Consider the following 24,046-nt stretch of genomic DNA (forward strand, 5'->3'; position numbering starts at 1 on the left):
ATCAGAATGAAAGGAAAAATAACACAAAACCCACAGGAACGTTAGCCTGTATCTACCCTTTATCTGCAGTCTTAGAGCTCTCCACACTCCTGAGACTGCAGGCTACCAATGAAGCCAGTGCTCATCCCTGAGCATTATGGAGCCTGGACTGAAGTCAGAGCAAATCTGAGGCCAAAGTCTGCTGTCAGCTAAACAGATACCATCAGGACATCAGTGAGTGAAGCATCGGTTTAAATGAGCGCAGATTTCTGTCTGTCAGTAAGGTAAGAAAGCAGGAAAAATGTTATTCATTGCAATTCCTGAGTTCATGCTTAATGGGGCACCACTGAGATAACCGTATGGTTAAAAATGCACTGTCTGTGTTACTAACCTCACCCAGAGGAAGCTCATTTCTCTGGTAGCATCTTCAGCCTAGTTCACACTACAGCGTTTTGCCGGCAGAACTGGAGACAGCCCTGGCCCTGGTCTACCCAGCAGCTGGTGGCCTCCCAAAGCTTTATAGTGGAGCCATGTGAAGCTACCAGAAGCAAGTGGACACGTATGTACTCTGGCAGCTTGCGGGGGTGGCTTGTCTGCCACCATAAGTTCTGCATGCAAAGGCAGCTGAGGATAGACATAGCCTTGGGCCAACTGCAAAGCTGAACAAGCCTGAGGTAGCAGAGTTGTGGCACAGCTTTCTCCAGAAAATACATATTCAGGGGCCTGATCCTGTCAGCTGTCTCTCCGCAGGACTACTTGTGTGACAAAGGACTGATAGTGTCTGGGTCTCAGCAGACCAATGACATGAATACTCTCCGTTTTATAGCATCTTTCCTCTAAGGCTCCAGAACTCTTTCTTAAGGTAGGTAAGAATTACTCCCATGATCCAGATGGAGAAAGAAGGGTCAGATTTCAAGTGCCATCTATTTTTGGCTTCCTTAACTGTTCAGCTCCCATCTTGAGATGACTGTTGGTGCAGTCTGATTTCTAAAGATGCAGAGTACCTTTTGACTTCCCTTACCATGCCCACTGCTCTAAATCTCTGCCACATTGGGCACCCAACACCTGAGGTCACGTCTGCAAATGATGGCCTGCATTCTTTGTCCAAGTCTGCTGAGTGAGGAACTGAACCCAAGACTCCTGACTGCCAGCACCTGCGCTAAGCAGAAGATAACAGTACTGCCTCACAGATGCCACCGGGTAGAGAATTTATTCATGCAGCAGTGAAGTATAAGTAAACAAATTTCAGTTGGAAAATGCTTTGAAATAGAAAGGAGGCTTAGTTGTGCAAAACAAGCTGCATTGTAGGGCTAGAGCTGCATCAGAGGCTTAGGAAAGGTAAGCTCCTCATCTCTTTTTGAAACCAGAATACTTGCCGTCTTCACTGGGATATGCTTCCCTGATCTTCCACCTGCAGCAACTCGGGATCAGAGCTCGGCCTGCCAACTCTGCAGAGCCAAAACGCCAGTGAATATACTGTTTGTAAGCACAGTGACGGAGCCGGTTATTGAGGGTCTCAGTATTCAAGTCCAACAAGGGCTCTTTGTAGAGCAGGGTAAACTCCAGTGTGGATCTGGAAAGAACAAGCTGCTCAAATAAAGGAGAGGCTGTAATGCATGTCCCATTTTTTCTTCGGCAGCAGAGCTGTTCCCATAATGCCTCTGTTTGCTGGCATTTCCCACAGCAGCACCAAGACGGGAGCCTGTGGGAGGAGGAAGCTTCTTGCCCTTTACTTTGAAGAGGTTGCAGCTCTTGGGCTTTGGCAAGGGCAGAGGCCTGACTGGAGTGCTTGGTAGTATCAGTAAACTCCTCAGGGTATATCTGCAACTAAAATCCAAAACAAACCCATCATCAGTGAAGTAAGGACGTGTAGTGTTTTCTTTTGCAGTTTCCATATCTGCACTTCCCTGTCATTAGTACATCACTCTAAGATTACAAAATTGGATTCTCATTGCTCAAGCCTCATATTTAACACAGCAAAATGGAAGTAAGAAGTGTCAAGTGGCAGATCTGGAAAATGATAGCTTACCCGCCTCGAAACTGAATGCAGAACAAACCCTCAGCTAAGGGGCCCACGTTGCCCAGGGCTGGTTCACACACATACCATGTGGGCATTCATTTAAATACACTTTGTAAATTTATACCCAGTGAAAGGTGTTGGATCAACAGCCCTGGTGGCAGGAGTCCTTTATCCGCATAACAGTCACAGCACAGGCAATCGCAGTTCATGTTCCCTGGCCATGTTCTTTAATCCCTGGATCACATATCTCTAGCACTGAATGGGTAAGTTAATTTTCACAATCCTGGCCTTCCGTTGAGAAAACTAATGGGGGAAACCAATTATAGTGGATGTTTTCCTTAATGCAAACTCCCATCTAATTGGAATTGGATAGATCAAATCATTCTAATGGACATCTACAAAGGGTGTCTGCCAGATGGTAACAGCATCTTTTAATTTTATTAAAATAAATTTGTTTTCAGATTACAGAACAAAGTTAAGTTCTGGAGGTTTGCAGGGTCATGGCCCCAGCCCTTCCAAAACTTGGTAGTGTCAGGCGAGAGGCCTGGGAAGCAAAACTCAACTCACTCTGGAACCGACTCCACAAAAGTAGATGCTTGTTCTTACCTCAAGAGCTTGACCCTTAATATTCTGCAGACTCTTGTCCAGTGGCTTGTCTACCAGAATCACGTGTGGCTTATCAACATATGACACATATATCACCGTCTGTAACAAGAAGAGTGAGCATCCGCAGGTGGGGCAGATCCTGCATTGCTTTCTCAGGTAAAAGCCCCACAGAAGGTGCATGCTGAGTGGGATGCTGTTCCAGGCACAGAGGAGAGCATGGAAGAAGGCAGGGCAGAGCGAGCAGGCGGTGAAGGCACAGGGAACTGGAGCAGAGGGAGCAGGAAGAGATGCTGGTAGGAGTGAGGTGATGTAGAGGTTTATGGCTGAGATGAAGGCATTCAGCTCTCTCAGACTCCTTAAAAAACCCCGGCCTAGAGGTTCAGTTCATGCCACAGAGGTGGTACAGCATGAATACTGAGAGGGAGAGTGTGAATTTGAATGTGCCACTTAAGCAGCTGATTGCTTTCCTTACCGCTTTTGGTCCCGGCATAGTCTCATACTTCTTCCTGTAGTAATATTCCTTGACAGGTGATTTGCAGCAGGGAAAAATGTTTGAAGTAATAAGAAAATCGATGATGAACACAGCCTGGTGCAAACAAAAATGAGCCATGATTCAATTTTCTTAACGAGACGTCCTCAGTCATTTCCATAAGCACAGGAAATAAATCTCTTACCAAGCCGAAGTAGGAGAGGGTCGACCCGATGTACACCACCAGCTCAACAAAGTCAAATTTTCCAGCCTGGTGCAAAACAGAAGAGAGTGATTAGATGTCACCAATGAGGACCATTCCTTGCAGACTGGTCTCCGGGCAAAGCAAGGCCTAACACACAACTTGACAGCGTTTCCCTGTCTCTGTAACACAATGCACCTGAGCAAGTCCAACATTTCAGAGAATACTCTAGGTGTGACAGCACAGCACCCTATGGATTTGGGGGGAAATCAGAAGAACAGCATTTACTGTGCCAAAGACGAGGATGTCAAACCGTATTCCATAGGCCTTGATTAGCGTCCGCTCCTCCTTGCCATTGGCGTCCTTGAAGTACTTTGCAAACCTGAAAAACAGCAAGTGAACATCTGGGCAGTTTGAGGGAAGCCCTGTGGTGGGTCCTCGGCCAGCCTGGCACTCTGGGCAGGTCTGGCACCAAAGCCCAGGCAAGGTAGAGAGATGGGGAATAGCTCTCTGCAAGGGAGGCTGTGCTCTAAAGGGATCCCAGGGAAGGTACCAGGAGTTTGGGATCACTGGAAGGGGAGGGAATCAGCTCAGGATAAGGGAGTTCCCAGAAGAGAGGGAGTACAAGCCCAGGGTCTGTTATCTCCCTGCAACTCCTGCTTCCGGTTTGTGCTATGGATCCTCTGCCAAGAGCGGTACCCAAGGGCAGGTACCGGTGATGGGAGGCCCCATGTTAGGAAGTCCAGGTGGGGGCTGCTGGGGGCGGAGCAGGCACAGAGGTGCAGGGCCTTGTACGGATGCCCTGGGTATCTATAGGGTGGGCCCTGTGGCCTGTTTCCTGAGGGAAACTGTGGAAACAATCTCCTGGATTGTCCCTCAGGAGAAGGCAACCTACCCTTATGTCAGGGTGAGCTTAAGACTGAGCAACATGTGAGGCAGGACTAGTGGGCTTGGCCCAAGTCAGGCCCCCAAACCTCTTGACTGTTCAAGCACTGGACTCCAGGGAGCATTTTTTTAATAATATGTTTCATGTTCCAGGTCAAATCAGCCAAATCAGTTCCAAATCCTATCGATTCAGAAGGATTCAATCATCCAGAAAACCATATTGATCGAGCAGGCAGAACTCAACCGTTCCAAACACCGTGCAGGCCGCTACAACTGGTGAGCATCCTCTGTCCCAGATCCATCACCCCGGGACTTTAGATACTCCCAAATCCATTGGCAGGCATCCTATGCACAGCCCCAAGCAGGAGAGCAGTTTCTTGCCAGGAGCCTCAGCCCCATTCGGAAAGGTGCTGCATGCCTTTAACTTCCTGACATGGTGGGTGCCAAGAACTCGCAGTCCTATTCAGAGTGACTAAAGACAAAGTTTCCTTAAGCTTTCCGAGATGTACTTTAACACCTTGACCCTAACAAACCAGCCTCAGCCAGCTTTTGCTCCCACCCCGAGGCATTGCTCTTGTGAGCTGAATTCTGCACAGCACTGAAGTGCTTGTAATCTGCCTTCCCCCTTCTCTTGCATTCATCAGCTTTCCTTTCGCTAGGATCTACTTTGCAGTTAGTCACTCAGCAATATGCAGCATAACGGGCTTTAATTTTCCTTGCTGGGCAGACATGAAATGTTCTTTCATTTTCTGCAATCCACGGCTGACGCATGTTTTACTGGCCAGGGCTTGGCTGAGCCTCTGATGCCTGCAGCTCGGTGCGATTCTATTTTGAGGCTGTACCAGCATCTTCTGGATTGAGCAGTTCTTCCCCATGCTACTTGCTATCTCTGGAGGATGATGAAGTAACGTTGGCTCAAAATGCCACAGAAAGTTCCTTCCTTGCAGCAGCTTAGTGCTCCAGTTGGATGTATTAACAGCTTCATGGATGGTCAGATGAAGCAGCTGCACCTCACACACTTTGCACATGGAAGTAAGTCCTGATCCTATTCAATCTGTGGGGTTCCACATTGGTGTAGAGCAGCAGGAAGAAGTAGGCTGCCCAGGCCCAGGAGATAACCCACGCAGAACAACACGCACAGTCCATGCCTCAGGAAACAACTGTTTTATCCTGGTTCTGAAGTCCCTGCTACACGTTCCCCCTAAGATCCTCCCCCATACCCTCTCTCCACTGTGATGAAAGCTCCCACGCTTCTCATAAAGACCTACAGATCCCCAAACCTACTCAGGAAGGCAAATGATTACTGCTTTTTGAGTTTACTCATTGCCATTAGATTCCACTAGGTAGAGAACATGGTTGTACCACTGCAGTCGTGCTACCCTCGCTTGCCCAAGTCACATCTCTGTCAGTGTGTTTACATGTGTGAAGCTTCCCCATGCAAGGGAATTCTCCAGTCTGCTTGATAGCTTCACACGTTCAGAAGAAAAGAGAGACTTTTGGAGCCAGGTTTGTACCGGGAGACCCTAACTCCATTACTAGAGAGTGAGAGAGAGCACAAGGGTCAGAGTGGGAAAAGGGACACTCATCTTTAAGGTGGGCTGCTTGCAGGCTGGACAGGGCAGCCCCCAGGGATACATGAAGTGAGGAGAGCTGGCCAGTCAGGCCCTGGCACTGCTAGGGAAAGAAGCACCTGGAACAGAGCTGTGTGGTGACTGGACCTGAGACTGTTTAACTGGATAGGCCCAGGAGGGCTGGAGCCAGGGGAAGCCCCAGCACTGAGCAAGCATGTAGTCTGCTCATTATTTGTGGGTTGTTTTGGACCTAGCCAGCCCGTGGCTGGTGGGTTATGCTGGGGGCTAGCCAGCCTGCAAAGCTGGGGAATGGGCAGGGTCCTCTAATTGCACACCATGTACAAGCCTGAGCAGGGATGGCCCACTGATACGAACACAGAGGGAAAGGTACCTAAGTTTGTCCATTTTGACTGAACTGAGGAACTGTTCCTTAATCATTACCATCAAAGCTGTCCCACATGCCCTGTTGTTTCTTGCCTGCCACATCAAGCAAGGGCAGGCAAGGGCTGACCACAGGACCCTGGGACACTCGGGACCTGCTGCACCTCCACCAGCACAAACCTTGCGGGGGTCCAGAGAAGTCAGTGGAATTATTCCAGATTTATGCTTGTTTAAGTAAGAATAACATTTGGCCCCATAACCTAGCTGAAACCGAACCCTGGCTGAGTTATTTTTGGCACAAAAAATTTAGCTTCTTCGTTGGAGACTGTACACATGCTTAGAAAATAACCGTGACCCAAAGCTGAGAAATGAGATGGATGTTTTGCAATCTCTCCCCCACCCCCTGCTTCTAATTAGCTTTGTCAGACTCTTTTGGGCCAATTTTCTATTAGGATTTAATCAAGCTCCCTGTTGCCCATTAACCTTCCCTGCCCTACTTTTTCAGATTACGCATCTTTTTGATGTTAAATCTTTCTTTTGGAGGGAAGAGGAGGGGAATTGGGTGGGTGACTTTTTTTCCCTTTGTCCATGCCGATTAGCACAGTGCTGGCCAGTCGCAGTGCAAGCTGGCAGTCTGCAGGTTTCCTCCGAGCAGCCTGTCCATGCTTCATAGTCTGAATTGACCACACTGCTGGGGACTGGGGGGGTTTTTTCAGCAAAGTTTTCAAACGGCCGAGATAGAGAGCATGCTGCTGGCTAGGTATGACAGTGAATGCCCGTCTTTTACCTGAAGTTGTAACCAGGGTAGTCTTTGGTGGTTTTGTCATCGAGGCGACGAAAGCTGTACTTTGGACTGCAGCGGTGGAACCATTTGTCCAGGTTACAGTCCCAGTTAATCTCAATACCCATGATTCCACCCTGCAACCACAAAAAGGAAATGAGCTCTATCTACAGCATGCTTAAGAACACGTGTAAAAGACTGAGCAGTGTCCCATTCTGCCATTGCTCTGTGCCCCAATCTCCTAGTGAAGTAAAAAGAGATCTGAGGGTGTCCCAATGGCAGGATCACACCCACAGATGTAGTGCAAGTGTAAATGCATTTCCACATCAAGTCAAGGCTGCTTGTACATGACTCCGAATTCCTGCATGCTAGAACCTAGAGTTCACCCTAGTTCTGGAGGCATCTCCTGGTTTTTTGTGGGTTTTTTCTTCTCATCCTATAATTAAAAACAAAATCCTGACTTAGCTCACCCTCTCTGACCAAGGTTTGATTCAGGTAAGCTAAAGACAGCTCAGCTCAAACTTTATGCATTCTGACAGGAATCCCAAATGCATATCTGTACCTGAACACTGAAGTTTTGATGGACTTGCAGCCTGTCTGGACACTGGAACCCAGTAGACGGGGGTTTGGTTGTTGGTTCTGTGCAACTCCCTTTATTTCTCCATAACTCCCTTTCACCCTTCTGTAAATACTGACCTTAGAGATGGGTTGTGAGACTCAGCTGGCTAGTTTGTTACATGTGCTGTGCTTGGGACATTCATAAAATAAGACTTGGTGGAAAAGCACAGGCCAGGATATAAGGCACTATTTCCAGATGAGCTTTTGGTAGGTTCTTTCTCCCTAAGACATTACTGAGAGGGTGCCCTTTAGCAGAAGTGAGAAAAAAAATAGGAATCCCTGCTTTTGACTTAGGAAGACTGTTTAATTAAGGACCACAACATGTCGCTCTGTGTTGTCGATTGCTCAATGCTATGAGGTTCTGGTCTACAGCTGCGTGCTACGGTCATACAAATCGGTAATTACAGTTCAATCACTGTAGGTCTAATCCTGGAAGACACTGAGCATTCTCAAGTTTCACTTATTCCAGGGATAGTTGGGGCACTCTGAACCTTGCTGGATCACGCTCTAACTGGAACAAGTCTGTTATGAGAAGTAATGCAATATATTAATGAGGAAATGAAAGAGCAATAGTACAGAGGAATTCTAGCAGTGATCATGAAACCAAAAGAGTGCCTCAAACCTGAACTGCCATGTCTGAAAAATTCTCTCCTGTTGTTTGGAGAATATCTCCCAGCCGGAAAATGGGACAGGTGGGTGCAGTAATCTTGTTGAATGTGCATGTAATATTGAATTTTGGTAAAATATTATTTCTGCAGAGAACAAAAAAATATTTGAAAGGGTAAATTAAAGTTCTTCTCTGAAAAGCATCTATAAATGCAGCTATGTTCACTCAATTTACAAGTGAATTGAGGCTTTCTTTTCTTGTAGCTACCAGCTCTACAGACACCAATGGGGGCCTGAGAGCTGAGCTGGTTCCTTGACTCATTGGGCATTACCACCAGCAAGACTTTGCAACTCAGATGTATTATGTCCTAATGATACTTATGATCCTAACCCTTCAGGGGTTTTACTGAGGCATAATCCATGAGAATTTACAAGCAAGCCTGTTGCCGATGCATGAGAGGAAATCGAGTCAGTCTCACCCTTCTAAAACTGTGTTGGCTTCTGAAGAATTAACAATAGTAAAAAACAGTAAAAATAATCATTTTATCTGCCAGGTACATTCACCCCTGAATATACAGATCTGTTGAGTTAGACAAGCCATTTTTATGTAATCCTTTTTGGGAGAACTGCTTCTCCAGAAGTGATGAAGTAACGTTTTTACTTACGCAGTATAATTAAATTTTGGAAAGTGGATGTTGTTCTTTATTAGTACTGTGAAGTTTTCAGCACTCCTTAGAAGGGCAGGCCTAAGAGAAGAACATATTTATAAATTTGTAATGCAAGCTATTAAACCAGCTATATTCCTGGAGTTAAATAGTTCCATTTATGCCACACTATTTTACTATTACCTGGAAAATTATCAGTAGGAGGAATATGACACTGAAAATAATGAGTGGTAGACCCAGGAGTTGGATGGCTTGGGGGACTGGGAATGGAATACCTGGCTTTCATAACTGCAACTGTTGTGTCTTTGGGGAAAGCAGTATCTTCTCACATTTGCTTGTATATTTGCTTGTACATTATGGGGCTGGATTCTGATCGGGATGCCTAGATACTACCCTGATAACAAGAGTAGACTGCCACAGCAAATCTTGCCATGCAGGAGCAGCAACCAGTGGTGCCAGCCCGGTCACTTCTACGCATTTTTGGCTACAGAAACTGGTATGCCTTGACCAGTCTAGACCTAGGGGCCACCTTAGGTTGCATTATCCTTGACCATGACCTTTAATTTGTATTGGGCAGGGTGTGTCAGGCAATTCCTATAAGAGCTGAAAGAGCTCAGCTGAAGGACGAGCTGTAGGAAAAATCATATATTGTGATGGAAGGCTTTATAGCAAGGGTACATGTACAGGGGACAAAGGCCTCTGTGGGTCCGGCAGGAGATCCTGGGTCAGGTGAAAAAAGGAACCCTTTTTGAACAATGCTGTTGTGCTTACCCTGAAAGAAAAGTCTGCATAGATTTTTGCCTGTAGTATTCCTCCTTCCAGGCTTGCAGAAACAGACCATCTGCTCACAGGAACAAAATTATATTGTGCTTTAAATTGGCACAGCTCCATTTAAGTCAAAGGAGCTGCACCAGTTCTCACATGCAGGGAATTTGTCCTGTATATCCAGCAGTGAGGTCAAGTTTAATAGAACAGATGATTGAACTAGTTTCTTGTGTACGTACGTCAAATGCTGCTACTTGTCAGGGACTAATGGAATAATATATCCTTAGATCTTAAGTAGAGTGCTCCTCTTTCTTATTAATTCATTAATTTATTTACTTTTTCTGATACAGATAAGTAACTTCACGTTTAAGTGGAACTTTTGAATCTGAAATATTTTATAATTGTGGGATCAGAGCAGATAGAGATGGGGAAACAATTAAAATAAAAGGTCCCATTTATAGTCTAATTCTGGGCTCAAGGAAGAGTTCTTTTCTCCGGTATATTTTTTTGAGTTTTGTCAAATTTTACATTACCAACACTAGGGCATTTTACTGCTTCCCCTGGGACACTGTTACACAGTCAGCATTTAAAAGAATTTCCCACTTATACTACTAATGAGACCCATATTGTGTTTTTCCTTAAATTATCAAAATGCCGCTACCAAAATAATGATTTATAGAACTGTCTTTTATGAAAGAGAAGATGTTAAAAGATAACTATCAGTCATTTCTAACAATGATAATAAGGGCTAGAAAGGAAACTGCTGTTTTACAAGGTGCATTTCCAGTGGCCCACTAGGAGGGGCTGAGAAACCTCAGCTCCCACTGCTTTGCAGGATCATACCCTTAATTACTAAATAAAAAGGCAATACGCCTCTTACTTACGTTGGGGCACCTTTTACTGATTCCACAGGGCACCAGGCAGAGACTTCACAGGTCTTAATAGTTGCATTATACTGTACACACTTTCCTGTCTGAATTCCTGTACGGAAGGGGAAAAGGAGTTGTTGAATTGACATGTGAGGCTTGAGTCTGCCCTTTACAAGACGGTCTCAAAGTACTAACAGATCACTGGCTGCAGTCAGGGAGCTTAAATCAGAATATAGCTTTCCATTCGTGCAGCTCTCTTGCAGTGAAATAGATATAGGAAGGGCTCTCTAGACTTCTGCCACACCTAATCAATGATTAAGACATCCCTTTGACCTTGTCACTGTTGCATGTATTGTTAGTCCATGCACTTATTAAAGCAACTTCCTGCAACAGAAAAGCAGCAACACTTCAAAGGCTTAAATCAACTGTGCGAGCGTAATAGAGCAAGAATAACCTACTTGGTGCAGAACTTCACTCCCATCATGCTTTCAGCAGGATATTGCTTGGCAACTCACTCAACCAGTGAAGAGAGATTAAGAAGTATTGTGCCATCTGGACAATGTCACTTAGCTAATCAGGCCTGATGCAGGACACTGACATCTCTCCAATCCTAAGAATTAGCCAACCATTTGATAGATGTCTTGGGCATTACAGCATTTAATTACAACTCAGTCCTTGGATCACTCTAAAGAACTGTCACCAATTTCAGTGGAAGTTACACCACGGAGTAGACTGCAAGCATGGGCTCTCTTTAAATGGTGTGAGACATCTTCACCACTTCATCTTTCTCTGCTCCCTCTACCTCTTTCCTCCGCACCCCCTTTTGCTAAGGAGACCCAATGAGCTCTCCAGAGGATAGTCATCTGGATGAGCAGATACAGATTTCACATCACTTCTCCCCTTGTAGTTCTGTTTGTCTCTGGCTCCCAAACCCATACTTTCACACCTCCTTCCTTACCCTTGCATGTGCCAGTCACATCTTTGGGAATTGTGCGTGCACACCTTCCCCAATGGAAGTCCCCCCCTATCTCAGAACAGTTTGGCTCTTCAGTTGCAAACTCTTCAAGCATTATCGTGCCAGGCAGCACTTTTCTGCTACATGCCATGCCACTTGGCACATGCTGGCTCCTGAGCCAGAACTAATGTAGCTGTGTTCACGTGGTGCTATCGTTCTGCAAGACAGTGTTGATCAGCCCACCCACAGCGCTGTCCTGAGGCACCCAACTACCACCTCTTTGGAGGGTTGTGCGCAGAGCTATAGCACACTGCTGCCCAGCTTAACTAGAGCGGTACAGACATGCCCAAAATGATTGTTCCTCTGCCAGGCTGAAAACAATACTGCATTGTATCAGTAAGGCTGATTCAATGTCCATAAGAACTCCTATTTTGATGATGAAGCCATGTGTTAGGTACCCGTTAGCATTTTACCAGAGCTGCACCACCGTTCTGTCGGTAGAAACAAGGTCTCGTGCAGCTGCAACTATCAGCAGTGCAGCAGAAGAGGGAAGCCAGAAATGAGTTTCTATCTGAAGATGGGACCCACGTACCGTTGCTCAGGGAATCTGTACGCCCTTGTACACAGTGTTTGTCTGAAGAGCAGACATATTTGGCAATAGGGTACTGAAAAAAAAATCAACATAAAAGACAGTTATTTATAAATATTTCCCCCTCCCCCCACAATAAACTGATATCATCGGTTTGCCTCTCCATGCCCACGGAGACATGAGCACATTTAGAATAACAGCAGATCGCTGCAGAGAAGCAGTGACTTGTTTAACTCTCCTGCTCCTCTACATTATAGTCTCCACCTGCAGTGAAGCCAGCTGGGAACATAAGCCTTAGTGAGGCACTAGCACAGTTTTGGCTGCAGGGTCTTTGGTGCCATGCACAAAACTAACTGCTGGCTGATTCATTGGGAAACATAGGGTGGAGGAATAAAAAAGGAGAGTAATTAAACTAGTTGTGGCATGTTATCCAGTAAGATAAAGTAGCAAAGGAAGGCAAAACAACGTTTGCTTGTGGAAAACTGCTATGAACACTCGTGCCAAAGAACGCTACGGTACGCAGGTGATGAGCCACGTATAAAATGCAGTTACCTCCGGACAAACGCGCTGAGTCTGTTTTTCTGTGGTAATGATGTTGGTTATCACGAAGAAAGTGTCTCTTCCCTATGCAGAGAGACAGGAGGGGGAAAATAGTCTAAATTAAATATCGTATACCGAATCCTGATTGTGGCCACTCCTGTGTTAACTCAGAGTGACTCCTGTAAAGACAGTGGGGCTCGTTCAGATCTCACTCACGCTGATGTCAAAAGGAAATCACTCCATTGAACACCAGTGTGTACCACATTGGAGGAACCGGATTTTTTCCCCCATATATCTCCATGTAAACCAGGAGTAACTCTATTAAACTCAGTAGAGTTATACTTGGAATTAATTTGTTCCTAGAGCTGCTGCTGTTATAGTCATAAATTGATCATGACAGAAACAGAAGGTTTCTTAACCCATACAAGAGAATGATTTCTTTTAACATTATGTTTCTTGTGGTCTTTAAAGACACCTAGCACTAAAGCAACAGCACCTGCCACCCATTGCACTGACTTTAAGGAGAGACTTACCTGCATGGGAATGGTATACTCTGCCGTGTCCCAGATTCTGGAGCCAGCCTGGGACACTCCTTTCACTTTGGTATGAACTGAGCTGATCACAGACTCCTTTCCCTGATAGAGTCGATTAGTCACAAGTGCAAAACTAACCAGACAAAACAGAAAGGACAAATGACCCCACGACAATGAAATGGCAGACCGCCCTTAGCATCACGGTTAGTAAATGCGCAATGGAAGTTAAAAGTCAACTGAACCTTTGAAAGTAACTGGAGACTGTATCATCGTGATTTGTCAGGCCAAAATCTTCCCTTGCTTACACTTGGCAATCTCCTTGTCTTTTATAGAATTACTTTGACATGGGTGACTACTGATCTGGTCCTTCTTCATTACTTCCTATCCTAAACATCATCTAGTCGTGTGCTAGTCAAATTAAATTTCCCCCCACTCCCAATTGCTGTGGTACTTGACTTCACCCTTCAAGAGCTGACTCTCTTCAACGCAGAGGTGTCTCTATGAATTTAAACCCTGCAGCCTCTGTTATAAATGGGTTATGCTCTAACTGAGGTCCCAGCAGGTTCTGTTTTGGAAGAAAACTGTTACTATTCAACCTTTTCATCTTTCAAAGCGGCCAACTCCAGTGATCCCTGTCTCAGGCTGTTTAGTTAAGACACTCCTAGGTACCTGTTAAATTTGTTATAAGATGGAGAAATAGGCTTTCTCTGCAACCCCCTTTGGCAAAGTGCATGAAATCAGAGCCTCATGAACAGCAATAACTATTGTAGCTCACAAGCCTCTATAGACCACTGTCATCTTCATTTGTTAAAATCTCATTTTCAAAGGGTTCTTTGTAAAGGCAAACCCAGTGTTCCCATATGTTACTGTTATCATTAAAGGGACATCATACATTAAATTCAGGCCAGTATTTAAATGTGAAAAGCTTTTATAAACAGAAATGTTATCACACACTTATTTTTCCCCAGTGAAACAATACTTTTTAAAGTTGATGGGGACCAATTAAAAGCGATTGGTATGCATTGCTTCTGCAGCCCATGATGTACCAAACTTATAAAAGTACTGAGACTTGTAACAGCTACTGTGCATGTAATATCGTGTACAAAAGGTTGCTTTCAAAAAACGGTTTTCTATTTTAGATGATAGCGTCGTCATCATTTCAGTTAAAAAATAACCAACCTGGGAGTGAAAAATAATATCTAAAATACTTAAGTGCAAAGCAACTGTAAAAACCCGGTGTTTATTTTAGAATAGTTCCTACAAGGCATTTTTATGTCGTGCCTTTGAGAGGAGTGATTTAAAGAAGTCACACTGGTGTCGTCCGGCTGGGAAAACACAGCTCTAAACAACTAGACAGAAATGGTGTCTTAATTAGACAACAAAACTTCCTGACTTCCAGTAAGTTTGCAATTAGTTTTCTATGCGATAGCTTGTCCCCCTTGTGTAGGAATGAAATCTCGTTTATGAACATCTGAAGACGTTATCCGCAAACGCGATCACTGAAAGCAGTCATCAACACTGGAAACTGAAACCACATTCAAACACTTCCTTACTAGGAGGTTTACAGTAAAATCTGTACTGTGCAGATAATTTTCTGTGCTATCCAGACGCTGGTCACTGTCCGCATGGCTGCTGTGCAACACTTTATTTCACCCTTTAAAGAAAAGCTATAACATTGATTTCTGTTGTTTGTGTAGCACAGAGCTCAAGATATCCATGTACTTGCTGAGCCGAGTTATAACCGATCAGACAACCACCCACATAATAAACACGCCTGCTCACGTACAGTGCAACATCTCATCGTTCTTAACTTACCAAACGTATAATAAAACTATTATATGGATGATCCATTTAATACTTCCAAGGTAGCCACTCTGAAAACGGACAGTTTTAGACGTTTCATATTCACAAAGATCATTCAGGCTGCAGAACACAGCCATTGTTACAACTTCCTTAGTAGTCTGTGCTCTCAAGAACCACTTGATTCTGCTTTTTTCCCACCCTTACCATCCCACTTTCATAGGACGCACCCCTTAAAGGCGCAGCAAGAAAACCACTTACATTAGCACGGAAGCTAGTATAAATGTGATACGTTCTTTTAAGAAAGAAATCATTCTTTTGTCGCTAATTAATCAAAAAATAAATAAGTAAATAAATACATACAAAGGGAATGTGAGGTTAGCATGCCAGATGCTTTACTTACGTACAGACCAAAGACAAAAGGCCATGTTCATTTCTCGTGCATCTTTAGTAAAGCCGATTACATTAGACTAGAGGTGAATCTGACCCAAATTTGACAAAAATTCCAGTGTTTCACAGCCACCCACCCACTTGCAGACAAAGACAGTTTTCAGAGGAGCAACATTTCTGGCATTCCTTTTGATTGGACATCACAAATTTGGGCTATTCAGATGTTTTATAGAAATGACAAATCTAAATGTCAGATGCATTAATACTCTTAGCAAGTCCTCCAAACAGCCTGGCTATTCATACCATTGTCCTGATGAGGGAAAATCCAAGATTTGGCGTCCTGCTAAGTTATCAGCGGTAAACAGACTTGTATCCTTCTCAATGTCCATTGGACAACTTGACTCCTACTGATCTAATCGGAAGGTGTTGAACATGGGCTGAAAGCTCACGATCTGCCAAGTGCTGCGGAGGACTGATGAATGCTTGCAGCTTGTTCCTAATTTCAAAGAGAGATGATACAACTTAGCATCTCACCTTGTCACGCTGCATCAGCTTTGAATGTGCCCAAAGGACCTGATTCTGCAGCACAAAATCAACATGAGTTTTCTAGTGGCCATCAGGGAGTGCAGGAGCAGGGTTTAATTTCCACAACATCTTCTCACTTTTCTGCCCCCAGGGCCAGGGAGAACAGGCGAGGGAGACAGAGAGATGAATCATTTACCCGTTTCATCTTCCGACCAACAGAACGGTTCGCATTGAACTGCCATGGGACCTACGTCACCATCTCCACTCAGTCGTGCCACCTCCACATGCCACCACACTTCAATTGCTCTGCTTCTGTGTGATCCCGCTGACAGAAAGGTGCATGAGGGAAGAGAAGAGAAAGGAAAAGAATGAGCTCCCTCATAGCAGAGTGAGTTTTGCCACTGCCTGAGTTTGCTACTAGACAGAAAAATACCCGAGCATTTGCAGGGCCATCAGATGCTGAGCCCAGTGCTATGCATAGTGACACTCTTGTTCTCCAGGAGAGGGCAGTCCTATATCATCACACAAGCCTCATGTGGCCAAAGGATGGCATCCATCCCAGGGCCTCAGTGTGCAGTGGCCTAATCCATTGGAGTCAGTTTGCATTGCTGTTAAGGACCTACAAAGGCTAGCAGCACACACAGTTTGACATGTTGAATTAAATGCAGAGATGAGTCTAGTATCCAGGTTGTAGCTATATTGGTCTAGAGGGGAAGGCAATCAGGACTCGTAGTAGACATGATATCTTTTATTAGGCCAACATGATTTTTTTGCAACAAAAATCTTTGATTGCAAACTTTCAGGCACAGACAGCCTTTGTGAGGCATTGGAGAAAAGACTGTAAAAATTCTCCTAGGTAGATATGAAAGTTCATATTTCAGAGGATTTCACAGAGGAGTCAGTAGGTGGAAAGCTCCTCTGGGCAGTCAGTTCATAGATGGTATGAAGCCTCTCACCTCCTGCCAGGGTCTGTGATGATGCAAATTACCTTGAAACAAAGATGAGTTTAAGAGGATTATGCTGGTGTAGCATTCACCTTTTCCTGGACCTATTGAGGCCTGATTCCCAGTTGATCTCCACCTTGAACCTCTCCACGTTTGTATAAAATGCAAGCAGACTGGGTATCAGTGCTTTTTGCCTGCTCTGCACAGGTGTACATGGCTGACCAAGATCCAGGGCAGGTCAGGTGAGTTACGCCAAGTCAGATACCTTCAGATTCAGGGCAGAGAGAAATTCCTCTCTGTCTCCTGTTACATTGCAAAAGATCCTCACGCATCTACATACAAACCCAAAATAAAACTGCCAAAGCTACACATGCACAAAGCAAACGAACTCAACCAAGCAGGGAAAAATATTTTCTTCTCTAATCTCTTTTGGCTTACAATCATCTACTGTGCAATCTGTGACAGTGGTCAGCACAAGAATTGCAGAAATAAATGTGTTTAATAAGTTGACAGTGTTCCTTGAGAGCTGATTTATAATCCTCTTGTACAAAGGGAGAAATTGCTGTCTGACAGGGATAAGTAAACACAGTTCTCATTGGCTTCAGGGTACATTGTCTGTGGCCCACTGCTGATTGAGGTCTTTAGAGCTATGGCTTATTTGATGTGGAGAAAATTAATACCACGTCAAGAAATTTGGAGGAAATCATAATGATAACAGTTCTCATTGGGACAAGCCAAAGTGAGATCTGTGATGCATCTGAGTGCCAGAATGGCCCCACACAAATGGATTTTAATATAACTCGGTCATCTCTAAGTGCACATATCCCCTTATTCCTAATAAAAAGGAAGAACAACAGGACTTGGATCCCATACTGCAAGCAGAGATGCTCTTCAAAGTGTCACCTTCTCTTCCTAAACACACTCATTTTCACATTAACTTCTTCCATCTGTTTGGGATCTGACCTCAGGAACCAGTCCAGCAGCATTCATCTTCTTGCCCAGGGATGTTCCCATATAAGGTGATCTCTCTTTGTCGGTCAAGCATGATTTCTATTTGCTCAGGTTTCTTTCCACTCTGATTTGCTGGCTTCCATGCTTGAGTTCCCCTTGCAAACTCACAAGGCAGTCATACGTTCAGCAGCATTTGTCAGGCCTTGGGAAGGCTAAATCTGCACATTTATGGGGCTTTGGGTAAAAAAAATTCAGGCCAGGTCTCTCCTGTTTCTGGCCTCTGGAAGCTGCCATCACTATAACTCTTTCTCAATAACCATACTAAGTACCATCCTGTTTAGCCCCATGGAAGTATCACCTGAATAAGAAACTGAGGAGTGAATACATCATTGATAGCATTGTAATGCCATTAGGAAACCTTGTTCAAATCCCTGCAGTGCCATCCATCACAACTATCCTGAGACATGGGATGTACCCGTGGGGCTGCATATCGGAAGCACCAGCTGGAGGTTTTGTGGGATCCCACCTCATCTCCTTGGCACACTTCCCATTTGCCTGTGGCAGCACCTCTCCTTGGGACAGGAAGGAAGCAGCATCCTTGTCCTGTCTGTGAATCTCCACAGCCTCCGCTGTGACCGAGAAACCTGGAGATAGAGCCAAGGTTTTATTTTTCTAGGCTGTGGGGATGGTTTTGACCTGCAGACATTGAATCCAGACAGATGATGGAACAGAAGATTGTTCTCTGGTTACTTTGGGTTGCATGTGTACACGGCTTGAGACCACTGGAAGAAATGCCCATGAAGATGCATAAGCCTCAGGAATCCCCGACACATCCCGTCTCTCTCCTAGTTGGAAAGTGCAGTGGGATCCAAAACCTGCCCTGGACTGATGGCAGGGCTTGCAGGAAGGAGCTAGCAGCAGCATGCTGAATCTGACTAGGTTTCTTTGGTCTGTCTTAGGCATCTCTTCCACTTCCTCAGTCACAGCTGGAGTGATCCAGCCCTAAAGGCTTCTATTAGGGTGGATATCTGGACCACGTGGGGAGCCAAAACAGTCTGTGGTGCAAGACAGAAGAACCCCAAAGGCAGCTTCCTCCTGGCTATGCTGTAGCCCCAAGTCCTTGCATTGTAGCACTATCAACCCCTGTGCCATCTCCGGACTTGTGAAGGGACAAAGCAGAGGGCTGCTTGTATCAGCCCAAAGTGGTCCAGCACTGACATTTCCCCCCAGTTCTGTGGGCTCCTCGAGGGTCCCTACATGCTGCAAGAGCAGTGTCCTGGGGCCAGAACCAACACTGCAGAATGTCACTCCCTCCCTTTCTCTCCCTGTGCAGTCTGGATACTCGGCACACTCGAAGAAAAGAGGACTAAAAAGACACCAGGAAAACATATGAAAGGAATTTAGGTCTTTCCGCAACTTCTAGGTAGATGTGATCCTTACAGGTCAGCATAAAGAGCACAGGCAGAAATGGAGCATACTCTCGTTTTTACAGCTCAAGCATCATGTCCGGAAGAATTTCTTCAACCTCTGCGTGCCTCAGTTTCCGCACTTAAAAATGAAGACAATCATGGTACCCTGCAGGCTTGTTGTGAGGTGGATTGATTCATATTTTGGAAGTGCTTTGAGTTAACCCAAGATAAACACCGCCGATAGAAATACAAATATTATATTTATGATTTCTAATTACCGAGTCGAATTTTACACAAGCTGCTCCTCTCAATTGGCTTGAATCTGGGTGAGTCGGTGCATATTTTAATCCATCGTACGTGGACCTGCACGTGATACAAAAACAATCCAAGAGGCTAACTACAACGCAGAGGGTCTGAAACCGATCTGGGTTGAATTGATGGATTCTGAATGATCTGCACCTAGAAAATCAAGGACTGGACGGATCAGTTTTATGCACAAATGTCAATTCATCCATTTTTTCCCCCCCTGTTTGAAATGATATGAGCTCCTGCGTTTGCTTAGGAGCTAGGAACAGATTTTAGGTCTTGTGAGTTGCATTGATAGCAGATGTGCCAACCTAAATTGGAGAAATTAGCTTGTTGTTCAGATCTGATAAAGACTTGGAACAATATTGCCATCCGCATGTCCTATCTGTCCAATTTTCAGTTTCAAAGAACAACGACAATCATTTACTTAATTAGCAGAGAGCAAGCCAGCTCGTCTGAAATGTTTTCACACTGCAGATTGCCAGAAAATCTTAATTGGACGCACGTATCAATCTGCTTTGGGGCGATGCTGCAGCCCCAACGGCCCAGGAAAAACGTGAGGCGAGGATTGTTGCGAACGTGGTCTTTTAGGAGGCCAACCGCGCGGTTGGGAAGGACGCAGCCTTGCTTTCAAGTACCACAGTGCCCTTCCTGAGCAATCCTGCAAAGGAAGACATGCTTCTGAACAGAGAGCAACGCCATTTGATTGAGTAACCGGTGCTGACAGCGTATCCTTGCAGTTTTGCTAACCACCACTGGGTATTTCCCCCCTTTCCGGCTGCGGCACACGCAGCTCCAACCTCGGCTTTGCTTCCCAGCAGAGGGGCACGTGTAGTAGGATCTACACTCTCCCAGGACAAGCCCCACGTGCCCCGCCCTCAGGCCCTTTTCCCGCCACCCCAACCCCGCACTGCGCATGCGCCCTTCCTGCCACCAACGGGCGCCGCGTGACCGGAAGTGACGGTGCCGCTCCGGCGTAGCAACCGTTACCAAGGGCCCGGTAACTAAGTGAAGCGGGCGTCGAGTGGGGGCGGCCTGTGGCGGGGGCTCAGGTAACGGCGCGGGGGCGGCCGGGCCGGGCCGCGACCCCCGCGCGGGGCCTTCGTGTCGCTACTTATGTCAGGGGGTTTAACCCCCCCCGCTTATGCTCCATGTGTCAGAGGGTTTAACCCCCCCCATGCTCCATGTGTCAGGGGATGAGGCATGGGCTATACCAATGCCCCTGCTGGGACCGAAGCTCCTGGCTGGAGGGTCCTGTCGGGGTCAGGGAGGGATTTCCCCTCCGCTCAGATTGGTGGGGGGTGATAGCAGCAGGACGGGGTTCGGGCGTGACGTGTGCGTTGTGTCAGGGCTCGCAGTCGTCTGAGGTGGGATTTAGGCGGTAGCCGGTCTGGACCGGGCCGACGTGGGTTGCGGCGGGGGTTGGGCTGGGGGCGATGTCGGAGTCCCCCAGCGCCCGGAGAGGACGCCCGGGCCTGGGGCTGCAGGGGTGTCTGCGTGGCGTCCCGAGCAGCTCATTTCCCTGATTCTCTCCCACAGATTCGTTCCCCAGGACTCGGCCATGAGCGATCAACTCAAATTCATCGTTGAGAAGCTCAATCAGGAGCCTTTTAAGAAGAACTATAATTTAATCACGTTTGATTCGTTGGAGTCGATGCAGCTCTTGCAGCTGCTCAATGACGTCTTGGGGGAAATTGACCCGAAGGTAAGGGTGGCATCGAACGTGCTCGAGCCCTGGGTCTTTGGCAACCTGCTCTCAAATGGAGTCAGAGCAGCAACGTCGTTTTGTCTCTTTCTGTGTATGTTTTGTGTCTTGTATGGCATGTATTTCCTGGACGTATGTCACCAGTGCTAACCGTAACGGAGCTACTATTCTATTTGATGTATTTATCTACTTGAGCAAATACTGCTTATTTATTGGACCCTCCCCCAGGGGTCCTGCCTTTTTTTTTTTTTTCTTTTTTTTTTTAAGGAATCAGAATAGGATCGTTAACGTTTGTATTTACAAGTCTTGCATCCACGGTACAAAATTCAGAACGGTCCTTGCTTACGTACAGAGAATGACAAGTAAGCAGGAAATGAACCTTGCGCTGCAGCTGTCTCCCTTTCCTTTGTGTCCGTCAAAGCAGAGGGGCTGACAGTCGATAGCTCCCCCCCAGGGCCAGTGTGTTGAGCTGTGGAGCAGAACTCCAGCTTCAGACTTGGTGTCTGTTATGTGCATTTTTGGATGAGAAGGTGTGATCTGTGAATCATTGCAGTCAGTGGCTTTGCTACGCACCCTGTCTTGCCAGCACTGTACCTACTGTTAACAAAGATAACCCAGACAGCTGTGTCTCTGAGGACCCATGGCCAGCCAGAATACCTACCTGAAATAAAGATACCCGTGTGAAGAGCCCAGAGAGAACCCGAATTTAGATCTTAGAGTCGTATTCTGTATGCAACATCTCACTTATGACAGTTACATGTTAGAGTCTATCATGTCATGACTGGATCTGATTCATTCTTTTAATGTCGGTGGTTAATTTCTTTGACCTAATCATGGTTACACAGTTTTCTTGTGCTTTGCTTAGGGTGTTTTTTATTTTTCAGCATGTTGTTGACATTAGAGAGGAGATGCCAGATCAAACGACTAAACGAATGTTGAGTCTTTTAGGTATTCTTAAATACAAGCCTCCAGGAAGTATTATAGACTTGTAAGTATCTGTTTGTACCATAGATAATGGTAAAATATGTCTAGTTCAGTATTGCAAGGCAACACTGAAATGATGTACAGTATGTAAAAAGTCTTATATGTTTTGGAATGCACTCGCTTGTTACTTCAAGTATTTCATTAACACTTCTGTCTTAGCCAATACCCTTTCCCTTGTTCAAAGTGAAAATGATAGATTTATACCAAATTATTTCACTTTCTGACTCAGTCGTCAGTATATCTCAATTAATAGGGTTTTATTTTATTTTACACTTTAAATGGTACTGCTAGTCACTTGAAAATTTACTCCATAGCATCACTATGACTGCTTCAGTTAATATTCTGAAGATATTTCTTCTGTTAAGTCCTAAGAAATGCACACAGATTTGCTTGCAGATCCAGATTTAGTGTGGGGTAGCAAAGTAGTCAAGGGCCAGGGTGGGGTGAATCTCAGTCTTGTCCTTCGTGATGTGCTCCACTGTTTTGCTACCTTTGCTTCTGCAGGTGTATTTTGTATTTGATGCTGTTTATCAGGCTAGTCAGTAGAGGGTGCCGAATGACTAGTAGGGTCATCACCCTCCCCTCCACACTGGGCATCCATCATTCCCTACTGCACTGATGCTGTACCAGTTTGCAGCTCCCATGTTTTCTAAGTTTCTGGAGCGTACCACTGAAACACAAGCTCCATTGCTGCAGTCTTTGTCCTTTGCCCACTCTGGGAGATGTACCTGCCCAAAGGGCAGCAGAATCAGGCCCATAATCAGCAAATTGGCATCATGAAATAATTTTTTTTCTTTTAACAATATTAGAGAAAACCATTAGGCAGGTGGGGGAGGAATAACAGAAATTATCAGCTTGTTTAGTCCAAACTAGTGTCTTTTTGCTTGAGACTTTTTGGTGGTGACTGATATATGTGGTGGTGATGATGATTATTTTTATTTAGGAGTACATTCCGCCAGGGTTTAGTTACTGGAAGCAAGCCTGTAATTCATCCAGTCTTACACTGGCTTCTTCAGAGGACCAACGAACTCAAGAAAAGAGCCTACCTGGCACGTTTCTTAATAAAATTGGAAGTGCCCATTGAGTTCCTTCAGGATGATACTGTGGCTGACACCAACAAACAGGTAGTGTTTTAGATGAATTTACCAACTGCACAGTAATTTTAATGAAGGGGTTAATGGATAGCTCAGAGGTTTGCTGATGGAGTAGGCTGGCAAAATGTGATTTTCTTGTATTATGTTGGCTCATGTTTTTGTATTTAGTGTAGATGAGGATTAACACTTAAAATATGTTCACTCAGAACATCATCCAGCTGACTTTACATTTGACTTTGGCCAGCTAATGTGTTTTAAACCCAGTTTATAATAGCTGCTAAGTGGACTTTAAAATCATATTAGTGAACATTAATTTTATTTGTTTATTTTTGTTTTTAAAAAATCTCTCTCTGCTTCAGATGAGCATGCAGAGTTTTTTGCCTCTAGATCACCACTCCATGCAAGTTGGATGTGTAGTCCTAGTCTCTGCCCTGTGGATAAATAGAAGACTTCAGTTACCAAGGCTAATATTGTTGGTTTTAAATAGTCAAACCGACTAGGTTTGAAATCCAAATTTAAAGCAAGCCAAATGTATTTAAGACGTGTTTGATTTTATATTATCTGAGGTACATATTTACTTAATTTCTCTCCAGAGAGGTAGTAAGCCGTGGTAGACTGAGGTCAGGCAGAAAGCAAGGCAGAGGTGCACTTTTTTTAGACTAAGGGAATCTGAGAGGCTTAAACCTTTGTGAGATACTGCTCACTTCATCACATGCTGTGAAAAGAGTTTTCATAGCATCTCATCTGATGAAATGAGCTGTGGCTCATGAAAGCTTATGCCTCTCTGATTCAGCTAATTTATAAGGTGACCTCTACCTTGCCTTGTATCTAATTTCTGTCCAGTTTTTTCTTATGCAGATATGGTGAATTGCATTATCACATCATTCTGGAAGGTTTTTAATTA

The 24,046-nt window shown here is 45.1% G+C and overlaps 2 protein-coding genes across 11 annotated transcripts in view; one reads left to right on the forward strand and one right to left on the reverse strand.

Annotated features, from left to right (window-relative positions):
• Window positions 1–261: 261 nt before the first annotated feature.
• On the reverse strand, window positions 262–16,065 carry P2RX7 (purinergic receptor P2X 7). 2 transcript variants are annotated; one of them, XM_025199336.1, is made up of 14 exons: window positions 15,946–16,065; window positions 15,528–15,720; window positions 13,035–13,167; window positions 12,514–12,585; window positions 11,965–12,037; window positions 10,433–10,529; window positions 8,784–8,864; window positions 8,135–8,264; window positions 6,901–7,031; window positions 3,565–3,658; window positions 3,280–3,345; window positions 3,078–3,191; window positions 2,606–2,704; window positions 262–1,806 (listed from the first exon to the last, which is right to left on the reverse strand). In XM_025199336.1, exons 2-14 carry the CDS (start codon window positions 15,611–15,613, stop codon window positions 1,327–1,329), a joined length of 1,656 nt encoding a protein of 551 aa, XP_025055121.1. In that variant the 5' UTR covers window positions 15,614–15,720; window positions 15,946–16,065; the 3' UTR covers window positions 262–1,326. The 2 variants fall into 2 exon arrangements, with proteins under 2 accessions (XP_025055121.1, XP_006015263.1); XM_006015201.2 differs by lacking the exons at window positions 15,528–15,720; window positions 15,946–16,065 and adding an exon at window positions 14,850–14,981.
• A 4,229-nt stretch (window positions 16,066–20,294) lies between these two features.
• Window positions 20,295–24,046, forward strand: part of IFT81 (intraflagellar transport 81) — an 88,126-nt gene continuing 84,374 nt past the window's right edge. For all 9 annotated transcript variants that reach the window (XR_003093155.1, XR_003093157.1, XR_003093158.1 and 6 more), the window contains exons 1-4: window positions 20,295–20,411; window positions 20,899–21,064; window positions 21,949–22,052; window positions 22,992–23,172. Coding sequence is in view for 6 of the 9 variants with exons in the window: in XM_006015206.3 (XP_006015268.1) it covers window positions 20,921–21,064; window positions 21,949–22,052; window positions 22,992–23,172 (429 nt within the window). In the remaining 3 variants the exon portion in view is untranslated. The remainder of the gene's footprint in view (window positions 20,412–20,898; window positions 21,065–21,948; window positions 22,053–22,991; window positions 23,173–24,046) is intronic.

Source organism: Alligator sinensis, unplaced genomic scaffold (genome assembly GCF_000455745.1).
Source record: "Alligator sinensis unplaced genomic scaffold, ASM45574v1 scaffold628_2, whole genome shotgun sequence".
NCBI lineage: Eukaryota > Metazoa > Chordata > Crocodylia > Alligatoridae > Alligator > Alligator sinensis.